A 20,662-nucleotide genomic window follows, 5' to 3' on the forward strand; every position below is an offset into this window, starting at 1 on the left:
CGCGGCCATGAGATGTACGCATGCGCAGTGCGGGACAAGATGTCAGCTGCCAGGAGAGTGGCATGATCGGTGCGGAGTCAGACAGCGGAGCCTGTGTGTGAGCGGCGGAGATGGCGGCTGTGTACCAGCGGGTCAGAAGCGGCTGGAAAACCGTGTCCAGGATTGGCAGCCGGGGCTGTGCTAGGGGACTATGCTCAGCGCCCTGGTGAGTACGAGGGGGCGGGTCATGGAGGAAACAGACAATCGGGCGGGGAAAGGAAACACTGACAATAGGGAGGGGAGAGGAACTGCAGCACAGGACCCCTGGTGAGGAGAATGCCGCACTTTAAAGACACCTGGCGGGGAGCGTGCCGCCCTCTGTGGGAGCCCTGGCGGGGAGCGTGCCGCCCTCTGTGGGAGCCCTGGCGGGGAGCGTGCCGCCCTCCGTGGGAACCCTGGCGGGGAGCGTGCCGCCCTCCGTGGGAAGCCTGGCGGGGAGCGTGCCGCCCTCCGTGGGAAGCCTGGCGGGGAGCGTGCCGCCCTCCGTGGGAGCCCTGGCGGGGAGCGTGCCGCCCTCCGTGGGAGCCCTGGCGGGGAGCGTGCCGCCCTCCGTGGGAAGCCTGGCGGGGAGCGTGCCGCCCTCCGTGGGAAGCCTGGCGGGGAGCGTGCCGCCCTCCGTGGGAAGCCTGGCGGGGAGCGTGCCGCCCTCCGTGGGAAGCCTGGCGGGGAGCGTGCCGCCCTCCGTGGGAACCCTGGCGGGGAGCGTGCCGCCCTCCGTGGGAAGCCTGGCGGGGAGCGTGCCGCCCTCCGTGGGAGCCCTGGCGGGGAGCGTGCCGCCCTCCGTGGGAAGCCTGGCGGGGAGCGTGCCGCCCTCCGTGGGAGCCCTGGCGGGGAGCGTGCCGCCCTCCGTGGGAGCCCTGGCGGGGAGCGTGCCGCCCTCCGTGGGAAGCCTGGCGGGGAGCGTGCCGCCCTCCGTGGGAAGCCTGGCGGGGAGCGTGCCGCCCTCCGTGGGAAGCCTGGCGGGGAGCGTGCCGCCCTCCGTGGGAACCCTGGCGGGGAGCGTGCCGCCCTCCGTGGGAAGCCTGGCGGGGAGCGTGCCGCCCTCCGTGGGAACCCTGGCGGGGAGCGTGCCGCCCTCCGTGGGAACCCTGGCGGGGAGCGTGCCGCCCTCCGTGGGAAGCCTGGCGGGGAGCGTGCCGCCCTCCGTGGGAAGCCTGGCGGGGAGCGTGCCGCCCTCCGTGGGAAGCCTGGCGGGGAGCGTGCCGCCCTCCGTGGGAAGCCTGGCGGGGAGCGTGCCGCCCTCCGTGGGAAGCCTGGCGGGGAGCGTGCCGCCCTCCGTGGGAAGCCTGGCGGGGAGCGTGCCGCCCTCCGTGGGAAGCCTGGCGGGGAGCGTGCCGCCCTCCGTGGGAAGCCTGGCGGGGAGCGTGCCGCCCTCTGTGGGAAGCCTGGCGGGGAGCGTGCCGCCCTCTGTGGGAAGCCTGGCGGGGAGCGTGCCGCCCTCTGTGGGAAGCCTGGCGGGGAGCGTGCCGCCCTCTGTGGGAAGCCTGGCGGGGAGCGTGCCGCCCTCTGTGGGAAGCCTGGCGGGGAGCGTGCCGCCCTCTGTGGGAAGCCTGGCGGGGAGCGTGCCGCCCTCTGTGGGAAGCCCGGCGGGGAGCGTGCCGCCCTCCGTGGGAAGCCCGGCGGGGAGCGTGCCGCCCTCCGTGGGAAGCCTGGCGGGGAGCGTGCCGCCCTCCGTGGGAAGCCTGGCGGGGAGCGTGCCGCCCTCTGTGGGAGCCCTGGCGGGGAGCGTGCCGCCCTCCGTGGGAGCCCTGGCGGGGAGCGTGCCGCCCTCCGTGGGAGCCCTGGCGGGGAGCGTGCCGCCCTCCGTGGGAAGCCTGGCGGGGAGCGTGCCGCCCTCCGTGGGAGCCCTGGCGGGGAGCGTGCCGCCCTCCGTGGGAGCCCTGGCGGGGAGCGTGCCGCCCTCCGTGGGAGCCCTGGCGGGGAGCGTGCCGCCCTCCGTGGGAGCCCTGGCGGGGAGCGTGCCGCCCTCCGTGGGAACCCCGGCCCTTGGTAATGTGCCATATTCATATATTTTAGGGTACTGGACCCTGATAGTGACAATGTGCCCCCCAGTGTGGCCCTTACCCAGCAGTGTGGACCCATCTTATGTCTGTCCCTATGACATTGCCTCCTGTAATCAGTGCAGCCACGGAAAACTGAGCTCGCCACAACTGATGCGGGTTTTTTGGCTGCAGGTATCAGGAACATTTGGAGATGGGGAAGAAGCAGCTTAAACCGCCCCCCAGACCCCAAAAGGTGAAATCCAGCATCCTGAGTAGCCCGGGAGTGATGAGTGTGGACTCGATGAGCCGGGAGTCGCTGTGTGAGCACCTGGCACAGAGCGTGGTATATATGGCAGGTCTGTAGAGGGGTCACATACTCCTCCTCTCTGACACCTACATTGTATTGGGGGCTCACATCCCCTGTTATGTCTGCCACACTTGCCTGGTTATTTTTTTATTAAATAAATCTTTCTCTGTTGGTTTTGTTTTACACGCCATGCTTTACACTGCAGTTTCAGGTGTGATTATAAAATCCCATTTACATCTTTATTTTATCTTTAGGTCCACTAGTGGCCATCAACAAACCACAGGGACTGCCCATTACAGGTAGGTGAGCTGCAAATTCGCTTCTATGAGGACCGTTATAAGGAGTGATGTGTCCAGGAACCGTTCATACGGCGCACAATGCCGTCTTATTTCTCATCAGGAAACAAGGAAGGAAATTCAGTGATGTCTGTACTGTCAGAACTACAGCGGACCCTGCAGATCAAGTCAGAGCTTCATGTGGTGAAAGCCGCACCAAAGTATGTGTCAGATATAACCTATCATCACCAAAGCACTGAGCATCAGCTAGACGGGACCTATAGTATAAATACTGCCCCTATGTACAAGAATATATCTACTATACTACAGCCCCTATGTACAAGAATATAACTACTATAATACTGCTCCTATGTACAAGAATATAACTACGATAATACTGTCCCCTATGTACAGGAATATAACTACTATAATACTGCTCCTATGTACAAGAATATAGCTACTATAATACTGCCCCCTATGTACAAGAATATAACTACGATAATACTGTCCCCTATGTACAGGAATATAACTACTATAATACTGCTCCTATGTACAAGAATATAGCTACTATAATACTGCCCCCTATGTACAAGAATATAGCTACTATAATACTGCCCCCTATGTACAAGAATATAGCTACTATAATACTGCTCCCTATGTACAAGAATATAACTACTATAATACTGCCCCCTATGTACAAGAATATAGCTACTATAATACTGCCCCTATGTACAAGAATATAGCTACTATAATACTGCCCCTATGTACAAGAATATAACTACTATAATACTGCTCCCTATGTACAAGAATATAACTACTATAATACTGCCCCTATATACAAGAATATAACTACTATAATACTGCCCCTATATACAAGAATATAACTACTATAATACTGCCCCTATGTACAAGAATCTAACTACTATAATACTGCCCCTATGTACAAGAATATAACTACTATAATACTGCCCCTATGTACAAGAATATAACTACTATAATACTGCCCCTATGTACAAGAATATAACTACTATAATACTGCCCCTATGTACAAGAATATAACTACTATAATACTGCCCCCTATGTACAAGAATATAGCTACTATAATACTGCCCCCTATGTACAAGAATATAGCTACTATAATACTGCCCCTATGTACAAGAATATAGCTACTATAATACTGTCCCCTATGTACAAGAATATAACTACTATAATACTGCCCCTATGTACAAGAATATAACTACTATAATACTGCCCCCTATGTACAAGAATATAACTACTATAATACTGCCCCCTATGTACAAGAATATAACTACTATAATACTGCCCCTATATACAAGAATATAACTACTATAATACTGCCCCCTATGTACAAGAATATAACTACTATAATACTGCCCCCTATGTACAAGAATATAACTACTATAATGCTGCCGCCTATGTACAAGAATATAACTACTATAATACTGCCCCTATGTACAAGAATATAACTACTATAATACTGCCCCTATGTACAAGAATATAACTACTATAATACTGCCCCCTATGTACAAGAATATAACTACTATAATACTGCCCTTATGTACAAGAATATAACTACTATAATACTGCCCCTATATACAAGAATATAACTACTATAATACTGCCCCCTATGTACAAGAATATAGCTACTATAATACTGCCCCCTATGTACAAGAATATAGCTACTATAATACTGCCCCTATGTACAAGAATATAGCTACTATAATACTGTCCCCTATGTACAAGAATATAACTACTATAATACTGCCCCTATGTACAAGAATATAACTACTATAATACTGCCCCCTATGTACAAGAATATAACTACTATAATACTGCCCCTATGTACAAGAATATAACTACTATAATACTGCTCCTATGTACAAGAATATAACTACTATAATACTGCCCCTATGTACAAGAATATAGCTACTATAATACTGCCCCCTATGTACAAGAATATAACTACTATAATACTGCCCCTATGTACAAGAATATAACTACTATAATACTGCCACCTATGTACAAGAATATAACTACTATAATACTGTCCCCTATGTACAAGAATATAACTACTATAATACTGCCCCTATATACAAGAATATAACTACTATAATACTGCCCCCTATGTACAAGAATATAACTACTATAATACTGCTCCTATGTACAAGAATATAACTACTATAATACTGCCTCCTATGTACAAGAATATAACTACTATAATACTGCCCCCTATGTACAAGAATATAACTACTATAATACTGCCCCTATGTACAAGAATATAACTACTATAATACTGCCACCTATGTACAAGAATATAACTACTATAATACTGTCCCCTATGTACAAGAATATAACTACTATAATACTGCCCCTATATACAAGAATATAACTACTATAATACTGCCCCCTATGTACAAGAATATAACTACTATAATACTGCTCCTATGTACAAGAATATAACTACTATAATACTGCCTCCTATGTACAAGAATATAACTACTATAATACTGCCCCTATGTACAAGAATAGAACTACTATAATACTGCCCCTATGTACAAGAATAGAACTACTATAATACTGCCTCTATGTACAAGAATATAACTACTATAATACTGCTCCTATTTACAAGAATATAACTACTATAATACTGCTCCTATGTACAAGAATATAACTACTATAATACTGCCCCTATGTACAAGAATATAACTACTATAATACTGCCTCTATGTACAAGAATATAACTACTATAATACTGCCCCTATTTACAAGAATATAACTACTATAATACTGCTCCTATGTACAAGAATATAACTACTATAATACTGCCCCTATGTACAAGAATATAACTACTATAATACTGCCTCTATGTACAAGAATATAACTACTATAATACTGCCCCTATTTACAAGAATATAACTACTATAATACTGCTCCTATGTACAAGAATATAACTACTATAATACTGCCCCCTATGTACAAGAATATAACTACTATAATACTGCTCCTATGTACAAGAATATAACTACTATAATACTGCCCCTATGTACAAGAATATAGCTACTATAATACTGCCCCTATGTACAAGAATATAACTACTATAATACTGCCTCTATGTACAAGAATATAACTACTATAATACTGCCCCTATGTACAAGAATATAACTACTATATTACAGCCCTTTATAGACACACAACCTATGAGACCCCTTTACTCTGGTGGCCTCCTGCGCTCCCTCTACCTCCCCCTTGTCTTCTGCAGGGAGAGCTCGGGGCTGGTTCTGTTGTCTTCTTGTCACGTCACCACCAAGAAGTTTGAAGATTTCTACTCTGAGTGCCGTAGATCAGGGCGGCCGCTTACTACGTTCTGGTGAGCTCTCGCCTTCTTATTTCCAGTCGTATGTGAGTTTTTCACTTTGCTGTTAACCCTTTAGCACTTAGCGCTGCAGTTGACGCCTCGTTTCTTTTAGGGCTGTAACTCTCGGTGTTCCCAGTCCCCCCGAAGGGGACATAAAAGTGGCTCTAAAAGTGGAAAAAATTGGAGACCTCAATCTGGTAAGATAAAGAAGTGCTGTGTACTGGATGTGAGATATCGACCTAATGAAGATCTGTGGAGCTTCTGGGAGAAACCGTGTTTGGGGCATCTAATTCCCCACTTATGTCGCCCTAAATAAAGCCATGATTGCATATTGTGTGCTTAGGTTGCGCCTGAGATGCATCCATCCAAAGGAAGCCTGGAGAGAAGAGACGTCAAGAGAACGGAGACGAGGTATCAGGTTCTCCGCTCCGCAGTGGGATGTTCACTCCTACAGCTGCAGCCAATGAGCGGTACGGAAATATTACTAAATGCTACAATGAAGAGTTGTAGGAGTTCAGCTCTGAAGCCTGCAGAACAGTGAGTGCAGCTCTGGAGTATAATACAGGAGGTAACTCAGGATCAGTAATGTAATGTATGTACACAGTGACTGCACCAGCAGAATAGTGAGTGCAGCTCTGTGGTATAATACAGGATGTAACTCAGGATCAGTAATGTAATGTATGTACACAGTGACTGCACCAGCAGAATAGTGAGTGCAGCTCTGGGGTATAATACAGGATGTAACTCAGGATCATTAATGTAATGTATGTACACAGTGACTGCACCAGCAGAATAGTGAGTGCAGCGCTGGAGTATAATACAGGATGTAACTCAGGATCATTAATGTAATGTATGTACACAGTGACTGCACCAGCAGAATAGTGAGTGCAGCGCTGGAGTATAATACAGGATGTAACTCAGGATCAGTAATGTAATGTATGTACACAGTGACTGCACCAGCAGAATAGTGAGTGCAGCTCTGTGGTATAATACAGGATGTAACTCAGGATCATTAATGTAATGTATGTACACAGTGACTGCACCAGCAGAATAGTGAGTGCAGCTCTGTGGTATAATACAGGATGTAACTCAGGATCAGTAATGTAATGTATGTACACAGTGACTGCACCAGCAGAATAGTGAGTGCAGCTCTGTGGTATAATACAGGATGTAACTCAGGATCAGTAATGTAATGTATGTACACAGTGACTGCACCAGCAGAATAGTGAGTGCAGCTCTGGGGTATAATACAGGAGGTAACTCAGGATCATTAATGTAATGTATGTACACAGTGACTGCACCAGCAGAATAGTGAGTGCAGCGCTGGAGTATAATACAGGATGTAACTCAGGTTCAGTAATGTAATGTATGTACACAGTGACTGCACCAGCAGAATAGTGAGAGCAGCTCTGGAGGATAACACAGGATGTAACTCAGGATCAGTAATGTATGTACACAGTGACTGCACCAGCAGAATAGTGAGAGCAGCTCTGGAGGATAATACAGGATGTAACTCAGGATCAGTAATGTAATGTATGCACACAGTGACTGCACCAGCAGAATAGTGAGTGCAGCGCTGGAGTATAATACAGGATGTAACTCAGGTTCAGTAATGTAATGTATGTACACAGTGACTGCACCAGCAGAATAGTGAGTGCAGCTCTGGAGTATAATACAGGATGTAACTCAGGATCAGTAATGTAAAGTATGTACACAGTGACTGCACCAGCAGAATAGTGAGTGCAACTCTGGGGTATAATACAGGAGGTAACTCAGGATCAGTAATGTATGTACACAGTGACTGCACCAGCAGAATAGAGAGTGCAGCTCTGGAGTATAATACAGGATGTAACTCAGGATCAGTAATGTAATGTATGTACACAGTGACTGCACCAGCAGAATAGTGAGTGCAGCTATGGAGTATATAATACAGGATGTAACTCAGGATCAGTAATGTAATGTATGTACACAGTGACTGCACCAGCAGAATAGTGAGTGCAGCTCTGGAGTATAATACAGGAGGTAACTCAGGATCAGTAATGTAATGTATGTACACAGTGACTGCACCAGCAGAATAGTGAGTGCAGCTCTGGAGTAGAGTACAGGATAGGTAATGTAATAACACTATATGCATATTGTACAATTGTGATCGGAGATGGACAAGCCTTCATATTTCTGTAAGTCGTCTTTGATAACTGAATTATTTTTTCATCTGTTTGTTGATATTTTGTGTTTTTACCTTTCTTTTCTCTGTAGTTTTTAGGGAGCAGCTTTTAGTCCACTGCACCTTACAGTTCTGTCCAATTCTGGGCGATCATACTTACAGTTCACGGGTGGCAAAAATTTTAGGGCAGAACATCTTTGTTCCTTTGGATCTTGCAACTCCAAGACCTCAGGTAAAGCCAAATACAAACTTCATGGACACAAACGTCCAGGAAAGACAAGTCCCCCCCAATACAACCGTACAGTGTTATCGGGGGGCTATAATGTCATGTTATGTTTTTATGAGGGGCTGCAGGGAGTGTGAGATAATTAGATCCACAGCACTTTCTGTAATCAGAGAATTAAATAGCCGAGTATTAGGATCTGTGACCAGCTGCTTGCTGACAGTTTCCCTCTGCTGTCTGTATGGATTATACACATTGGAATGTATCTCTTGTTTCTTGGTAACAGAGGATAGAAGAGCAGATTCTCCGCAGGATACATGTGCCGGAGCAGGAGGTGCATCGGATCCCTCTGCACCTGCACTTGCAGCAGCTGCTGATGCCAGACGACCCCTCCGCAACGCACCCGACGCATCTCACTGCTCCGCCGCCTCCTTATTTCCAGCGGACGATGGAACTTTTGCGTCTTAAAATGAAATAGTCCTTCCTTATCTAACAGGTGAATAACGATCGAGGCAGAAGTGGTCGCGAGGTCCGGAGACACCTCCACCACCACTTTTGGCTAGCAGATGGCTGACTGGTGGACTCTCAGTATAAATATAGCTGCTGGGTCCCCATAGGACAGTGAGGCAGGTGGGGGGAGGCTCCTGCTGCAGAAAGCTTCCTTACAATGCTGGACAGGATTGTATACAACCAAAATGTGTAAAAGTTTTGGTGGATGAAACTATTTTCTTATATTTGTAAATTTTCTGATTCTAAGTTGCTTCATCATGTCATATATACTTGTCATTTATGTATTCGCTTTGTAAATAAATGACTTTATTTTACAATGCATTCATCCTTACTAAACACTGTATGATTTATGCATTCTATTGATTTTATGTTACACATTGTATTATAATCCAGAGCTGCATTCACAATTCTGCTTTGTACAAAAAGCAGATTAAGCGGGATTTGTGAAAAAACTCTGGAGTGTAATAAAGGGTAAGTACTGTTATGTATTTACATAGTGAGTGCAGCTCTGGAGTATAATACTAGATGTAACTCAGGATCAGTACAGGATCAGTAATGTATGTACACAGTGACTGCACCAGCAGAATAGTGAGTGCAGCTCTGGAGTATAATACAGGATGTAACTCAGGATCAGTAATGTAATGTACGTACACAGTGACTGCACCAGCAGAATAGTGAGTGCAGCTCTGGAGGATAATACAGGATGTAACTCAGGATCAGTAATGTATGTACACAGTGACTGCACCAGCAGAATAGTGAGTGCAGCTCTGGAGGATAATACAGGATGTAACTCAGGATCAGTAATGTAATGTACGTACACAGTGACTGCACCAGTAGAATAGTGAGTGCAGCTCTGGGGTATAATACAGGATGTAACTCAGGATCAGTAATGTATGTACACAGTGACTGCACCAGCAGAATAGTGAGTGCAGCTCTGGAGGATAATACAGGATGTAACTCAGGATCAGTAATGTAATGTACGTACACAGTGACTGCACCAGTAGAATAGTGAGTGCAGCTCTGGGATATAATACAGGATGTAACTCAGGATCAGTAATGTATGTACACAGTGACTGCACCAGCAGAATAGTGCGTGCAGCTCTGGGGTATAATACAGGATGTAACTCAGGATCAGTAATGTAATGTACGTACACAGTGACTGCACCAGCAGAATAGTGAGTGCAGCTCTGGGGTATAATACAGGATGTAACTCAGTATCAGTAATGTATGTACACAGTGACTGAGCCAGCAGAATAGTGAGTGCAGCTCTGGAATAAATTTTATTACAAATAGAACTTAGGAGTAGAAATGGTTGTCAGAATAGTTCATTATAAAATATCACACGGGGTACAGATTGGATATAAGCAGCAGCCGGTTAGTGTCTGTATGTCCATAGTGATCAGAGCAGCAGTGAGGTGAGGATGGCCGTACCCCGAGCTGTGAGAGGTTCTGCTCCTTCGTGGAACTTGCTGAGGTTGATTCCTTTGCTGAGCTGGAATTGGATGGGCTTAGCTAGAAGCTTGGCCCGGTTGCAATTGCACATTGTACGCAGGGTATTGCTTACTGAAGATGCTCCCTTACAGAACAAACATGGCATCCGGTGGGGTTCCAGTCCTGATATGGAGTAAGAAAAAATAAATGATATAACAGCTACCCACATGGCTTCTATCCTGTATCTACCTACTGTTACCCTGCAGACAGTATAGTGTACACTACGTGCGCTGTGTGCGGCACGATTGGCTGCAGTTGCAGGACATCACTATGATCAGTGAGCTGAATTGTGTGTTGGAGTCGGAGGTAGTCTGAATATCACCATTGAGCCCACTGAGTCAATATATGAATCACTTTTCTCCAAGGAAAACCTTCCTTACCTGTCCTTGCAAAGTTTTTAAGGAGCTGGATTTCTCCTAGGTCAAGGCTGGAGAGCTTCAAGTCCAGGTGTATCCCGTCCCTTTGGTTGGCCAGGTTCTTCATTAATGGCGGCTTCTCCGAGAATCCCAGTTTAGGAGCAGCAAGCGGATGCTGATGGAGCTGGGACACTGATCCTTTGGACACACTTTTCCCATGCACCGGCGCTTTGGTCGTCTCCTTATTCTCTGACCTCAGCTTCCTGGACAGTCTTACAAGCTCCACGCTGTCCGGTCCACATTTTAATTCCGCTATGGATATGTTTTCTTTCCCAACCAAAGTGGTCTTTGCCCTTTTTAACATGTGAATGTGAGGGTGTTGTGCGCTCCAAGAGGGCTTTGATGTGGAATATGGGATTGTTGTCCGTTGTCTGGAAGGATCTTGGTTTCCAACGAGCGAGGTAGCGTTTGACGTCTTGCTGTGTATCATGGAGAGGGATCTTTGGTTGGCCGGTTGAGAGAAGCCGACATTGATGGGTCCATTGAGATGTCTCTTGAGAGGAGCACGAGGCTTTCTTACCATGGAACCTTCCACCAATAAGCTGATTCCGACATATTGAGGCATATCTACCGCGGGCTGAAATAAGACGGAGATATGATGTAGTATTTTCCTCTATGCTTCTGAGATATGACCACTATGAAAGCCTCCACTGCAGATCTGTTTTGTAGAGATATCCCGATCCCCCTCCGATTTGTCATTTCACCCAGGCTACCAACCCACAGGATATAACTGACCTATCCATCAATGTCAATGGCTGCTCTCTTTCCCCAGTCCCGCACGCTCGGTGCCTTGGGGTGATCCTCGACTCTGCGCTCTCTTTAAAACCACAGATCCAAGCCCTCGCCTCCTGCCGCCTCAAACTCAAAAATATTTTGTGGATCCGCTCATTCCTCAACCACGAAGCCACAAAAACACTAGGGCATGCTCTTATCTCCCGCCTCGACTACTGCAACCTCCTATGGCCTCCCCTCTAGCACACTGGCACCGCTCCAGTCCATCCTACACTCTGCTGCCCGACTAATCCACCTGTCGCCCCGCTATTCCCCAGCCTCCCCCCTATGCCAGGCCCTTCACTGGCTTCCTATTGCCCAGAGGCTCCAATTCAAAACCCTAACCATGACATACAAAGCCATCCACAACCTGTCTCCTCCATACATCTGTGACATGGTCTCTAGGTACCTACCCGCACGCAACCTTCGATCATCTCAAGATCTCGTTCTCTACTCCCCCCTTATCTCTTCTTCCCACAACCGCATACAAGACTTCTCCCGTGCTTCCCCCATACTCTGGAACTATCTGCTGCAACACATCAGACTCTCACCATCAACGGAAACCTTCACGAAGAACCTCAACACCCACCTGTTCCGACAAGCCTACAGCCTGCAATGGTCCTCGGTCTAATGAACCACCGCACGACCTGCTCCACCCTCTCCTACTGTATCCTCACCCATCCCTGTAGACTGTGAGCCCTCGCGGGCAGGGTCTCCTCTCCTTATGTACTTGTGTGTCCCTTGTCTTACACATGTTTATTATACTTGTCTATATTTCCCCTTTTCACATGTAAAGCGCCATGGAATAAATGGCGCTATATAAATGCATAATAATAACATAACTGCACCTTTTATTCTTCCCCATTTGGGAAAAGTTAACCCCATTCATGGGCCATCGACGGTCAGTGTAAGCCAATGGCTAGCAAATTGCCAACTTGGGCTATTGCCTTGCCATGCAGTGATCCCTTTCCCATCAAGACTATCGGATGTACCTGTTTGAAGATGAGGTCGAAGCCGCCAACGTCACAGTTGCGATCGTACTTCCGGTCGATCACTACACGCAAAGTGTCCTCCTGAACCGTAGCGCAAAGCCTGGAGGTCACAACTGTGGATGGTGACATGGTTGGACTGGCATTGATCTCTATCAACCATGGTTGATAATTCTCTCCAAACATGAAATCCGCTCCGTACAACTCAAAACTGCTTTTTCTGAACTCTATTACATCCTGGGCACTTTGCATGGCATGGATGATGGCCGCCTTCATCCCGGGCACAATGACCTCATCCCAGGCTCTCTTGGCTCCCAGCCGTTGCAGGTGCGTCCGGAACTGATCGCTGGACCACATGTTATCGGCGGGAACCTGAGGGTGACGACTGCGGGAGTTCTCAAAGTTCTTTTGTATGGAGTTGTTGCATAAGTGGATGGATCTGCGGAAGAGATAATGACCATGTGAGACGATCACAATCTAGAGAAATGTCCTACAATATGTCTCGCTGTCTCTGTAGCATCGCTCATGAGATGTCAACGCTCTATGAAACCTGATGTCTACCAGCCTGACCTTTCCACAAGTGACTGGTGACTTTGGTGAGGACTCAAGAATATCATGAATGAGAAGTTACAAGAGAAAGTTGGAGACTCGGAAACTCTATCCTTCTACCTGTAGCACAGATGACCATTCAAGAATGAGAATTATAACACGGAGGACCATGAAGCTGGAAACCAAGCAACAAGGAGAAAGGTAATAAGAGTAAAAATATATTCAGACATAATACAGAGTAAAACAGACGGCAAGCCATACTTGAAATGAAATAGCAAAAGAGACGGCCACTGGGTCAAAGACAATCATTCATGTATAATTATAGAAAATAAGACGTAATTTCCCATAAGAATATACAACTGGTAAGATACGATTAGGTGTATCAAATCACAGAGCACATAGAAGCAATAATTTCATGACAAAATATAAAGTGCAACTAAAAAGAAATTTTTCATATATCAAAAAAATATATTTAAATATTTATGCTGATTGATGGCATACATAAGTTTTAAACTCAGACATTGCCGATTTCTCACATTGTCTCCCTCCATAAAGGGAAATAAACCCATATAGGTGCAATGATGTTGTAAAATATTATAAATTTATAAGAAGAGAGACAAATGTAGAGAAATACACCTCATGGCTCTAAAGGCAATGCATTTGCATAACATTTACCAGGGAAAGTACGAGGGTCCCCCTGACGCGCGTTTCGATGTAGATATCTTCCCCAGAAGAGGTGCTGAGGAAGATATCTACATCGAAACGCGCGTTTTACTCTGTATTATATGTCTGAATAAAAATATATTTTTACTCTTACTGTCGCACATATGGCCAGGCTAAAGTTTCCGCATATTTTTGAGATATTTTTGAGAAGACCCAATTAAATGGAGAACATAGGAACATGCCAATGGAAAAATAAGATGGGCAACAAGATCGAGGACAAGTGCAAAGATGATAAAGAAGACATTTAGAGGCAAAAGATGGGACACTCTTGAGAAACCCTTTTACTAGGCCATACAAGTGATAACATCTCGGTGGTGACGAGACACCATGCTGAACCATCTTAAGAAGGAAGAACTGGTATATCAAGCTAACCTACGTGTCTAGATTATCCAGGGAGTATGGTTGTGTTGAAAATCGCACATAACATTGCCGGTAGAACCAGATAGTCAGAGGGTTCCAGTCCGTCACCAGGAACCACTGACGCACGTCAAACTTGGTGCCGAAGATGAGGAGCGGTCTCTCGATATATTTCTGAACCACCCACTTTCCGTCCTTGACAATCATGGGATCACAATCCACCAACTTCAGAATCTCTGCCAAGTGATCCATGCAGATGATGCCTGTGGAGAAGACGCCATGCTACATGACCAGCAGGTAGATGCGTTCAAGAGGAGCTGTGCCATCAGAAGACATTCTGGGCATAGAGAATATTTGCATCCAACTCAACCAAACTTAGATCTGTACATAAGAAATTAGTGTCGTGTGGGACAATATGGCCGTCATTAAAGCTCTCCCGCGCCTTGTTACTCCACTTTATGGAAATCTACTTCATTATGGAAATGCTTCCGCTCTACTTTGCTCCACGTTTGACAAGTCGGTGACAAGTATTATGGAAGCTATAATGGTGGCCACGTCCAGTCACCCAGCGCCCCCGGGTGTTAATAACTAGGTCTCACCTCTTCCCCGGGATTTGGCACCTGGTTTCACAATCCAGATATTTCTGTCTCCTTCAATATCCAACTGCGGATTCACATCAGACAACTGCTGCAATAAGTAACTGCACTGAGCCATATAGGAGGATGAATGTTCAATAAATGCGCCGTCACTGCAAGACGAAAGGGGATGTCAGAATCAACCCACGTATCAGCGCCAATAATGAGCAGTGTTATAGCAGTTATATTCTTATATGTAGGGGGCAGTATTATAGCAGTTATATTATATGTAGGGGGCAGTATTATAGCAGTTATATTCTTATATGTAGGGGGCAGTATTATAGCAGTTATATTCTTATATGTAGGGGGCAGTATTATAGCAGTTATATTCTTATATGTAGGGGGCAGTATTATAGCAGTTATATTCTTATATGTAGGGGCAGTATTATAGTAGTTATATTCTTGTACATGGAGGACAGTATTATAGTAGTTATATTCTTGTACATAGGGGCAGTATTATAGTAGTTATGTTCTTGTACATAGGAGTAGTATTATAGTAGTTATATTCTTGTACATAGGGGCAGTATTATAGTAGTTATATTCTTGTACATAGGGAGCAGTATTATAGTAGTTATATTCTTATATGTAGGGGCAGTATTATGGTAGTTATATTCTTGTACATAGGAGTAGTATTATAGTAGTTATATTCTTATATGTAGGGGGCAGTATTATAGTAGTTATATTCTTGTACATAGGGAGCAGTATTATAGTAGTTATATTCTTGTACATAGGAGTAGTATTATAGTAGTTATATTCTTATATGTAGGGGGCAGTATTATAGTAGTTATATTCTTGTACATAGGGAGCAGTATTATAGTAGTTATATTCTTGTACATAGGGGCAGTATTATAGTAGTTATATTCTTGTACATAGGGGCAGTATTGTAGTTATATTCTTGTACATAGGGGCAGTATTATAGTAGTTATAGTCTTGTACATAGGGGCAGTATTATAGTAGTTATAGTCTTGTACATAGGAGCAGTATTATAGTAGTTATATTCTTGTACATAGGGGCAGTATTATAGTTATATTGTTGTACATAGGAGGTAGTATTATAGTAGTTATATTCTTGTACATAGGGGGCAGTATTATAGCAGTTATATTCTTGTACATAGGGGCAGTATTATAGCAGTTATATTCTTGTACATAGGGGCAGTATTATAGCAGTTATATTCTTGTACATAGGGGCAGTATTATAGCAGTTATATTCTTGTACATTGGGGCAGTATTATAGCAGTTATATTCTTGTACATAGGGGGCAGTATTATATTAGTTATATTCTTGTACATAGGGGCAGTATTATCTTAGTTATATTCTTGTACATAGGGGCAGTATTATAGCAGTGATATTCTTGTACATAGGGGGCAGTATTATAGTAGTTATATTCTTGTACATTGGGGCAGTATTATAGCAGTTATATTCTTGTACATAGGGGGCAGTATTATATTAGTTATATTCTTGTACATAGGGGCAGTATTATAGTAGTTATAGTCTTGTACTTAGGGGCAGTATTATAGTAGTTATATTCTTGTACATAGGGGACAGTAATATAGCAGTGATATTATTGTACATAGGGGGCAGTAGTATAGTAGTGATATTATTGTACATAGGGGGCAGTATTATAGTAGTTATATTATTGTACATGGGGGCAGCATTATAGTAGTTATATTCTTGTACATAGGGGGCAGTATTATAGTAGTTATATTCTTGTACATAGGAGGCAGTATTATAGTAGTTATATTGTACATGGGGGCAGTATTATAGTAGTTATATTCTTGTACATAGGGGCAGTATTATAGAAGTTATATTCTTGTACATAGGGGACAGTATTATAGCAGTGATATTGTACATAGGGGGCAGTAGTATAGTAGTTATATTGTTGTACATAGGGGGCAGTAGTATAGTAGTTATATTCTTGTACATAGGGGGCAGTAGTATAGCAGTTATATTCTTGTACATAGGGGCAGTATTATAGTAGTTATATTCTTGTACATAGGGTCAGTATTATAGTAGTTATATTCTTGCACATAGGGGGCAGTAGTATAATATATTCTTGTACATAGGGGCAGTATTATAGTAGTTACATTCTTGTACATAGGGGACAGTATTATAGTAATATTCTTGTACATAGGGGCAGTATTACAGTAGTTATATTCTTGTACATGAGGGCAGTATAGTTATTTTCTTGTACATAGGGGGCAGTAGTATAGTAGTTATATTCTTGTACATGGGGGGCAGTAGTTTAGTAGTTATATTCTTGTACATAGGGGGCAGTATTACAGTAGTTATATTCTTGTATATAGAGGCAGTATTATAGTAGTTATTTTCTTGTACATAGGGGGCAGTATTATAGTAGTTATATTCTTGTACATAGGGGCAGTATTATAGTAGTTATATTCTTGTATATAGAGGCAGTATTATAGTAGTTATTTTCTTGTACATAGGGGGCAGTAGTATAGTAGTTATATTATTGTACATAGGGGGCAGTATTATAGTAGTTATATTCTTGTACATAGGGGCAGTATTATAGTAGTTATATTCTTGTACATAGGGGGCAGTATTATAGTAGTTATATTCTTGTACTTAGGGGGCAGTATTATAGTAGTTATATTCTTGTACATAGGAGCAGTATTATAGTAGTTATATTCTTGTATATAGAGGCAGTATTATAGTAGTTATATTCTTGTACATAAGGGGCAGGACTATATTTATGACCGGAAGAAATGACATTATTTCTTTCTGATTAACTTACTGAATGACCTGGTAATAGCTCTGCAGGAATTCTTCCCATGATGCGTCCGTCATTATGGAGGTTGAAGCTGTTTCTTCGTCAATGTCGTTATGCTCCAGGCTGTTCAGATACAAGTCGCAGGCTTTGATGGCGGTGGTGATGACGTGAGCTGGGACACAACCACCGCGCTTCTTGCTCCCTCTTTTATCTATAAGTAGTGTTAGGTTCAGCACATTTTTTGTTATGGGGTTTGTTGGTGGCAGAGATCTTGGGTCGTGTGCAGAAAATGCGTAGAACAAAATAAATGAAATTTGAATGTGTATAATGGGCCGCTCTGCACCTTCACATACTGCGTTTTAATTCTTTACTATTTTCAAGATCTCTACTATTTGTCAGTGAACGGAAACATTCTCGATTACATTCAAAGGCTAAAAACTTAGATACCGGCAAACTCTGCCCCCATTTCCACCTGAAAGCCGTGCACTTTATCAGCCCGCTATTCACCGTTCACATTCGTCGTGTTCTCCTGGGTGTCTGGAGTTCGTTGCCATTCACCTGCCACCACTCTTTTCAGAATACTCCGAGCTGCCGTCAGCCAGAAATCCTCTAAAACATAACACGTAAGATTGCTCATATACTTTGATTGCCATATACAGATTACTATATAATAAAAGGGTATATAGAATTAGGAAAAATTCCAAAAAAAAACCAGCGCCACCCCCGTCTACTGGCTGTATATGGTATTGCAACTTCGCCTTGGTAACTTCAATTGAGGTAGGCTGCAATACCGGATACAACCTATGGGTCAGGGATGGAGCTGATTTTGGAAAATAGAGACTACCCTTTTAACCATACCAATGAATGCCCTCTTCTCATCCTCAGCACCCAGTCTATAGCAACGAGGGAAGAAAGAATCTGGGTCGGCTTCATCAAACCAGTGGAGGTTCCTTAAATTCATGCAGAGACCGACCTGAAGTTAAAATAACAGTATGAAGGAGCCTATTAAATATCAGTACCATAAAAACATTGCTTCTTAGGAGCCTTACATATAAGGCTGTAATTATGTAGGAAAAACTAAGTGCCCCCCCCCAAGTATTATTAGAACTTGGCGAATCTGTTAGGGTTGTGTCTGACAACAAGCTTGTAGTCTGTTTCCAATGGCAACCAGTAAATAATATTTAGACATGTTATCTCTATAGGTAATATTGTGTTCGAAGGGGAACCCACCCATTAAGAGGCTCCGGCCCACCTGCTCCGGCCCACCTACTCCGGACCCACCTTGGTGGTGAAGGAGCCAGCTTTGGCGTAGTGGTTCATCATCTGATCCTTCTTCAGGAACCTGCAGTCCACCGCATCTCTCCTGGTTGTCCAGATGAAATAGGGCAATTCATTGCGGACAAGTCTCGACTGAAACGACAGAACGTAGAGAAGAGAGAAGCGCTTGGTTACATGATGCAGTTGCTCACTTCCGTTGTTCTAGGACATTGGATCACTTGAGCCGGACCAGTAAATATCTGTCCTAAATGATCCATTATTGGAGTGAAAATGAGCTGGAACGAACTATCTGAAACTTTTTTTTTTTGCTCCAGATGATAAGTGGTGGCTATTCAGCTGCTTATCTCCCCCCTGACTGTCTGAGTATGCAATGACATTTACCATTAGATCATAGGTGCCATCCGGATCCTGATCTTTCTCCTCCTCTTCCTCGGCATCATCATCTGGGGAATGAATGCATAGCAGTTTATTCATTAGTTCCCTCTTAAAAAAACATCCCTGAAATCCTGTACCCTGGAGCTGGGAAGGGCCCAATAATCATGAAGCTTCCCAGCCTATTGATATCAGCTCACAGCTGTCTACTTCGCCTTTACTGGTTATTTAAAAAGGGGGTGCCCTGAAAAAAAAAGAAATGATAAAGGGTCCCCCCTATTCTTAATAACCAGCAAAGGCATAGCAAGCAGCTGCTGGCTGATATTGATAGACTGGGAAGGTCTATATATACTGTCCATTTCCCAGCCTAATAAGACATGCCATCAGCCGCCCCAGAAATGGCGGTCTGACAGACACCTCTTCATTACTATCCCCAGGGCTTGATGTCAGCGACAGATGCTGACATCAAACCCATTACTCCCATTGCCAACACAGCAGGGCAATCAGGAATAGCCCAGGATAAGCGCCAAAATTGTTGCAACTAATGGATGTCAGTTCAGGAGCGGCTGAGGGCTGGTCTTATTAGGCTGGGAAACGCCAATAACCATGGACTTTCCAAGCCTATTAATATTAACCCCCAGCTGTCTGCTAAACCTTTGCTGGTTATTAAAAATAGGGGGGACCCCACATTTTTTTTTATTTTTTTAGGGTCCCCCTTTTTAATAACCAGCAAAGGCAAAGTAGACAGCTGTGAGCTGATATTAATAGACTAGAGGTTCCATGGTTATTGGGTCCTTCCCAGCATACTCAGACCTGCTCACAGGTGTCTGCTTTCCCTTTGCCGGTTCTTAAATATAAGGTGGACACCTTTATAATAACCAGCAAAAGCTAAGAAGACAGCTGTGAGATAACCATGGAGCTTCCCAGCCTATTAATATTGGGCCCTTCCCAGTCTGATTAATATAAGCCTGTAGCTGTCTACTTAGCCATATGACAGGCACTAAAGGGTGCTAGTTTATTATATGTAGGGGGCTTGTGACATTAAATTTCTACATGGCATCTGTGTATTCTATCTTAATGGTTCAGCCTGTGAGTTTACTGTACTTGGCTGATGAAAATCAGACGACACCTGCATGGTCCGTGTGCCATGTTTTTTGTTTTTTTTTCCCCTATTGAGTTGCATTGGAGAGTGCAATCCGATTCTGACAGATTCTTTTTCTCAGTCCGATCCAAGCTGAGAAAAAACTCGCAAATAAGCACAGAATCATGTAATAACATTGGTCAGAGTGCAATGCGGTTTTCTCACATTGCACTGCTCTGTATTATATGCCAGTGTGAACGAGCCCTTAGTCTATATTACCAGCTAAAAAAAATGACGTCTCTCCCGATGCAGCAGAGACGTGTGCAGGTGAGCAGCCTGAGAGCTAACAGAAAAGCAGAGGAGGTGCTGGGCTTCATTCAACAAGCGAATCGGTTGA

The 20,662-nt window shown here is 44.5% G+C and overlaps 2 protein-coding genes across 3 annotated transcripts in view; one reads left to right on the top strand and one right to left on the bottom strand.

The window, feature by feature from the left end:
• On the top strand, positions 1-19,107 carry RPUSD3 (RNA pseudouridine synthase D3). Of its 2 annotated transcripts, none has more exons than XM_073569655.1 (9): positions 1-205; positions 2,214-2,377; positions 2,583-2,627; positions 2,728-2,824; positions 5,884-5,991; positions 6,092-6,176; positions 6,323-6,449; positions 8,236-8,375; positions 18,737-19,107. In XM_073569655.1, the coding sequence occupies exons 1-9, from the start codon at positions 111-113 to the stop codon at positions 18,824-18,826; spliced, it is 951 nt and encodes a 316-aa protein (XP_073425756.1). In that variant the 5' UTR covers positions 1-110; the 3' UTR covers positions 18,827-19,107. The 2 variants fall into 2 exon arrangements, with proteins under 2 accessions (XP_073425756.1, XP_073425755.1); XM_073569654.1 differs by lacking the exon at positions 18,737-19,107 and adding an exon at positions 8,653-9,193 and having other exon boundaries at positions 5-205.
• The window catches only part of TTLL3 (tubulin tyrosine ligase like 3), a 22,877-nt gene continuing 12,344 nt past the window's right edge, over positions 10,130-20,662 (bottom strand). Inside the window, exons 7-16 of the mRNA XM_073569653.1 lie at positions 19,194-19,255; positions 18,816-18,944; positions 18,393-18,507; positions 18,042-18,143; positions 17,559-17,745; positions 14,772-14,920; positions 14,192-14,435; positions 12,547-12,982; positions 10,748-11,360; positions 10,130-10,490 (exon numbers count right to left, since the gene is read on the bottom strand). Of these exons, the coding sequence (XP_073425754.1) occupies positions 10,276-10,490; positions 10,748-11,360; positions 12,547-12,982; positions 14,192-14,435; positions 14,772-14,920; positions 17,559-17,745; positions 18,042-18,143; positions 18,393-18,507; positions 18,816-18,944; positions 19,194-19,255 (2,252 nt within the window). The 3' untranslated portion in view covers positions 10,130-10,275. The remainder of the gene's footprint in view (positions 10,491-10,747; positions 11,361-12,546; positions 12,983-14,191; positions 14,436-14,771; positions 14,921-17,558; positions 17,746-18,041; positions 18,144-18,392; positions 18,508-18,815; positions 18,945-19,193; positions 19,256-20,662) is intronic.

The sequence above is a fragment of the Dendrobates tinctorius genome, unplaced genomic scaffold (assembly GCF_039654945.1).
Source record: "Dendrobates tinctorius isolate UK_male_01 unplaced genomic scaffold, ASM3965494v1 ptg000027l, whole genome shotgun sequence".
Taxonomy (NCBI): Eukaryota; Metazoa; Chordata; class Amphibia; order Anura; family Dendrobatidae; genus Dendrobates; species Dendrobates tinctorius.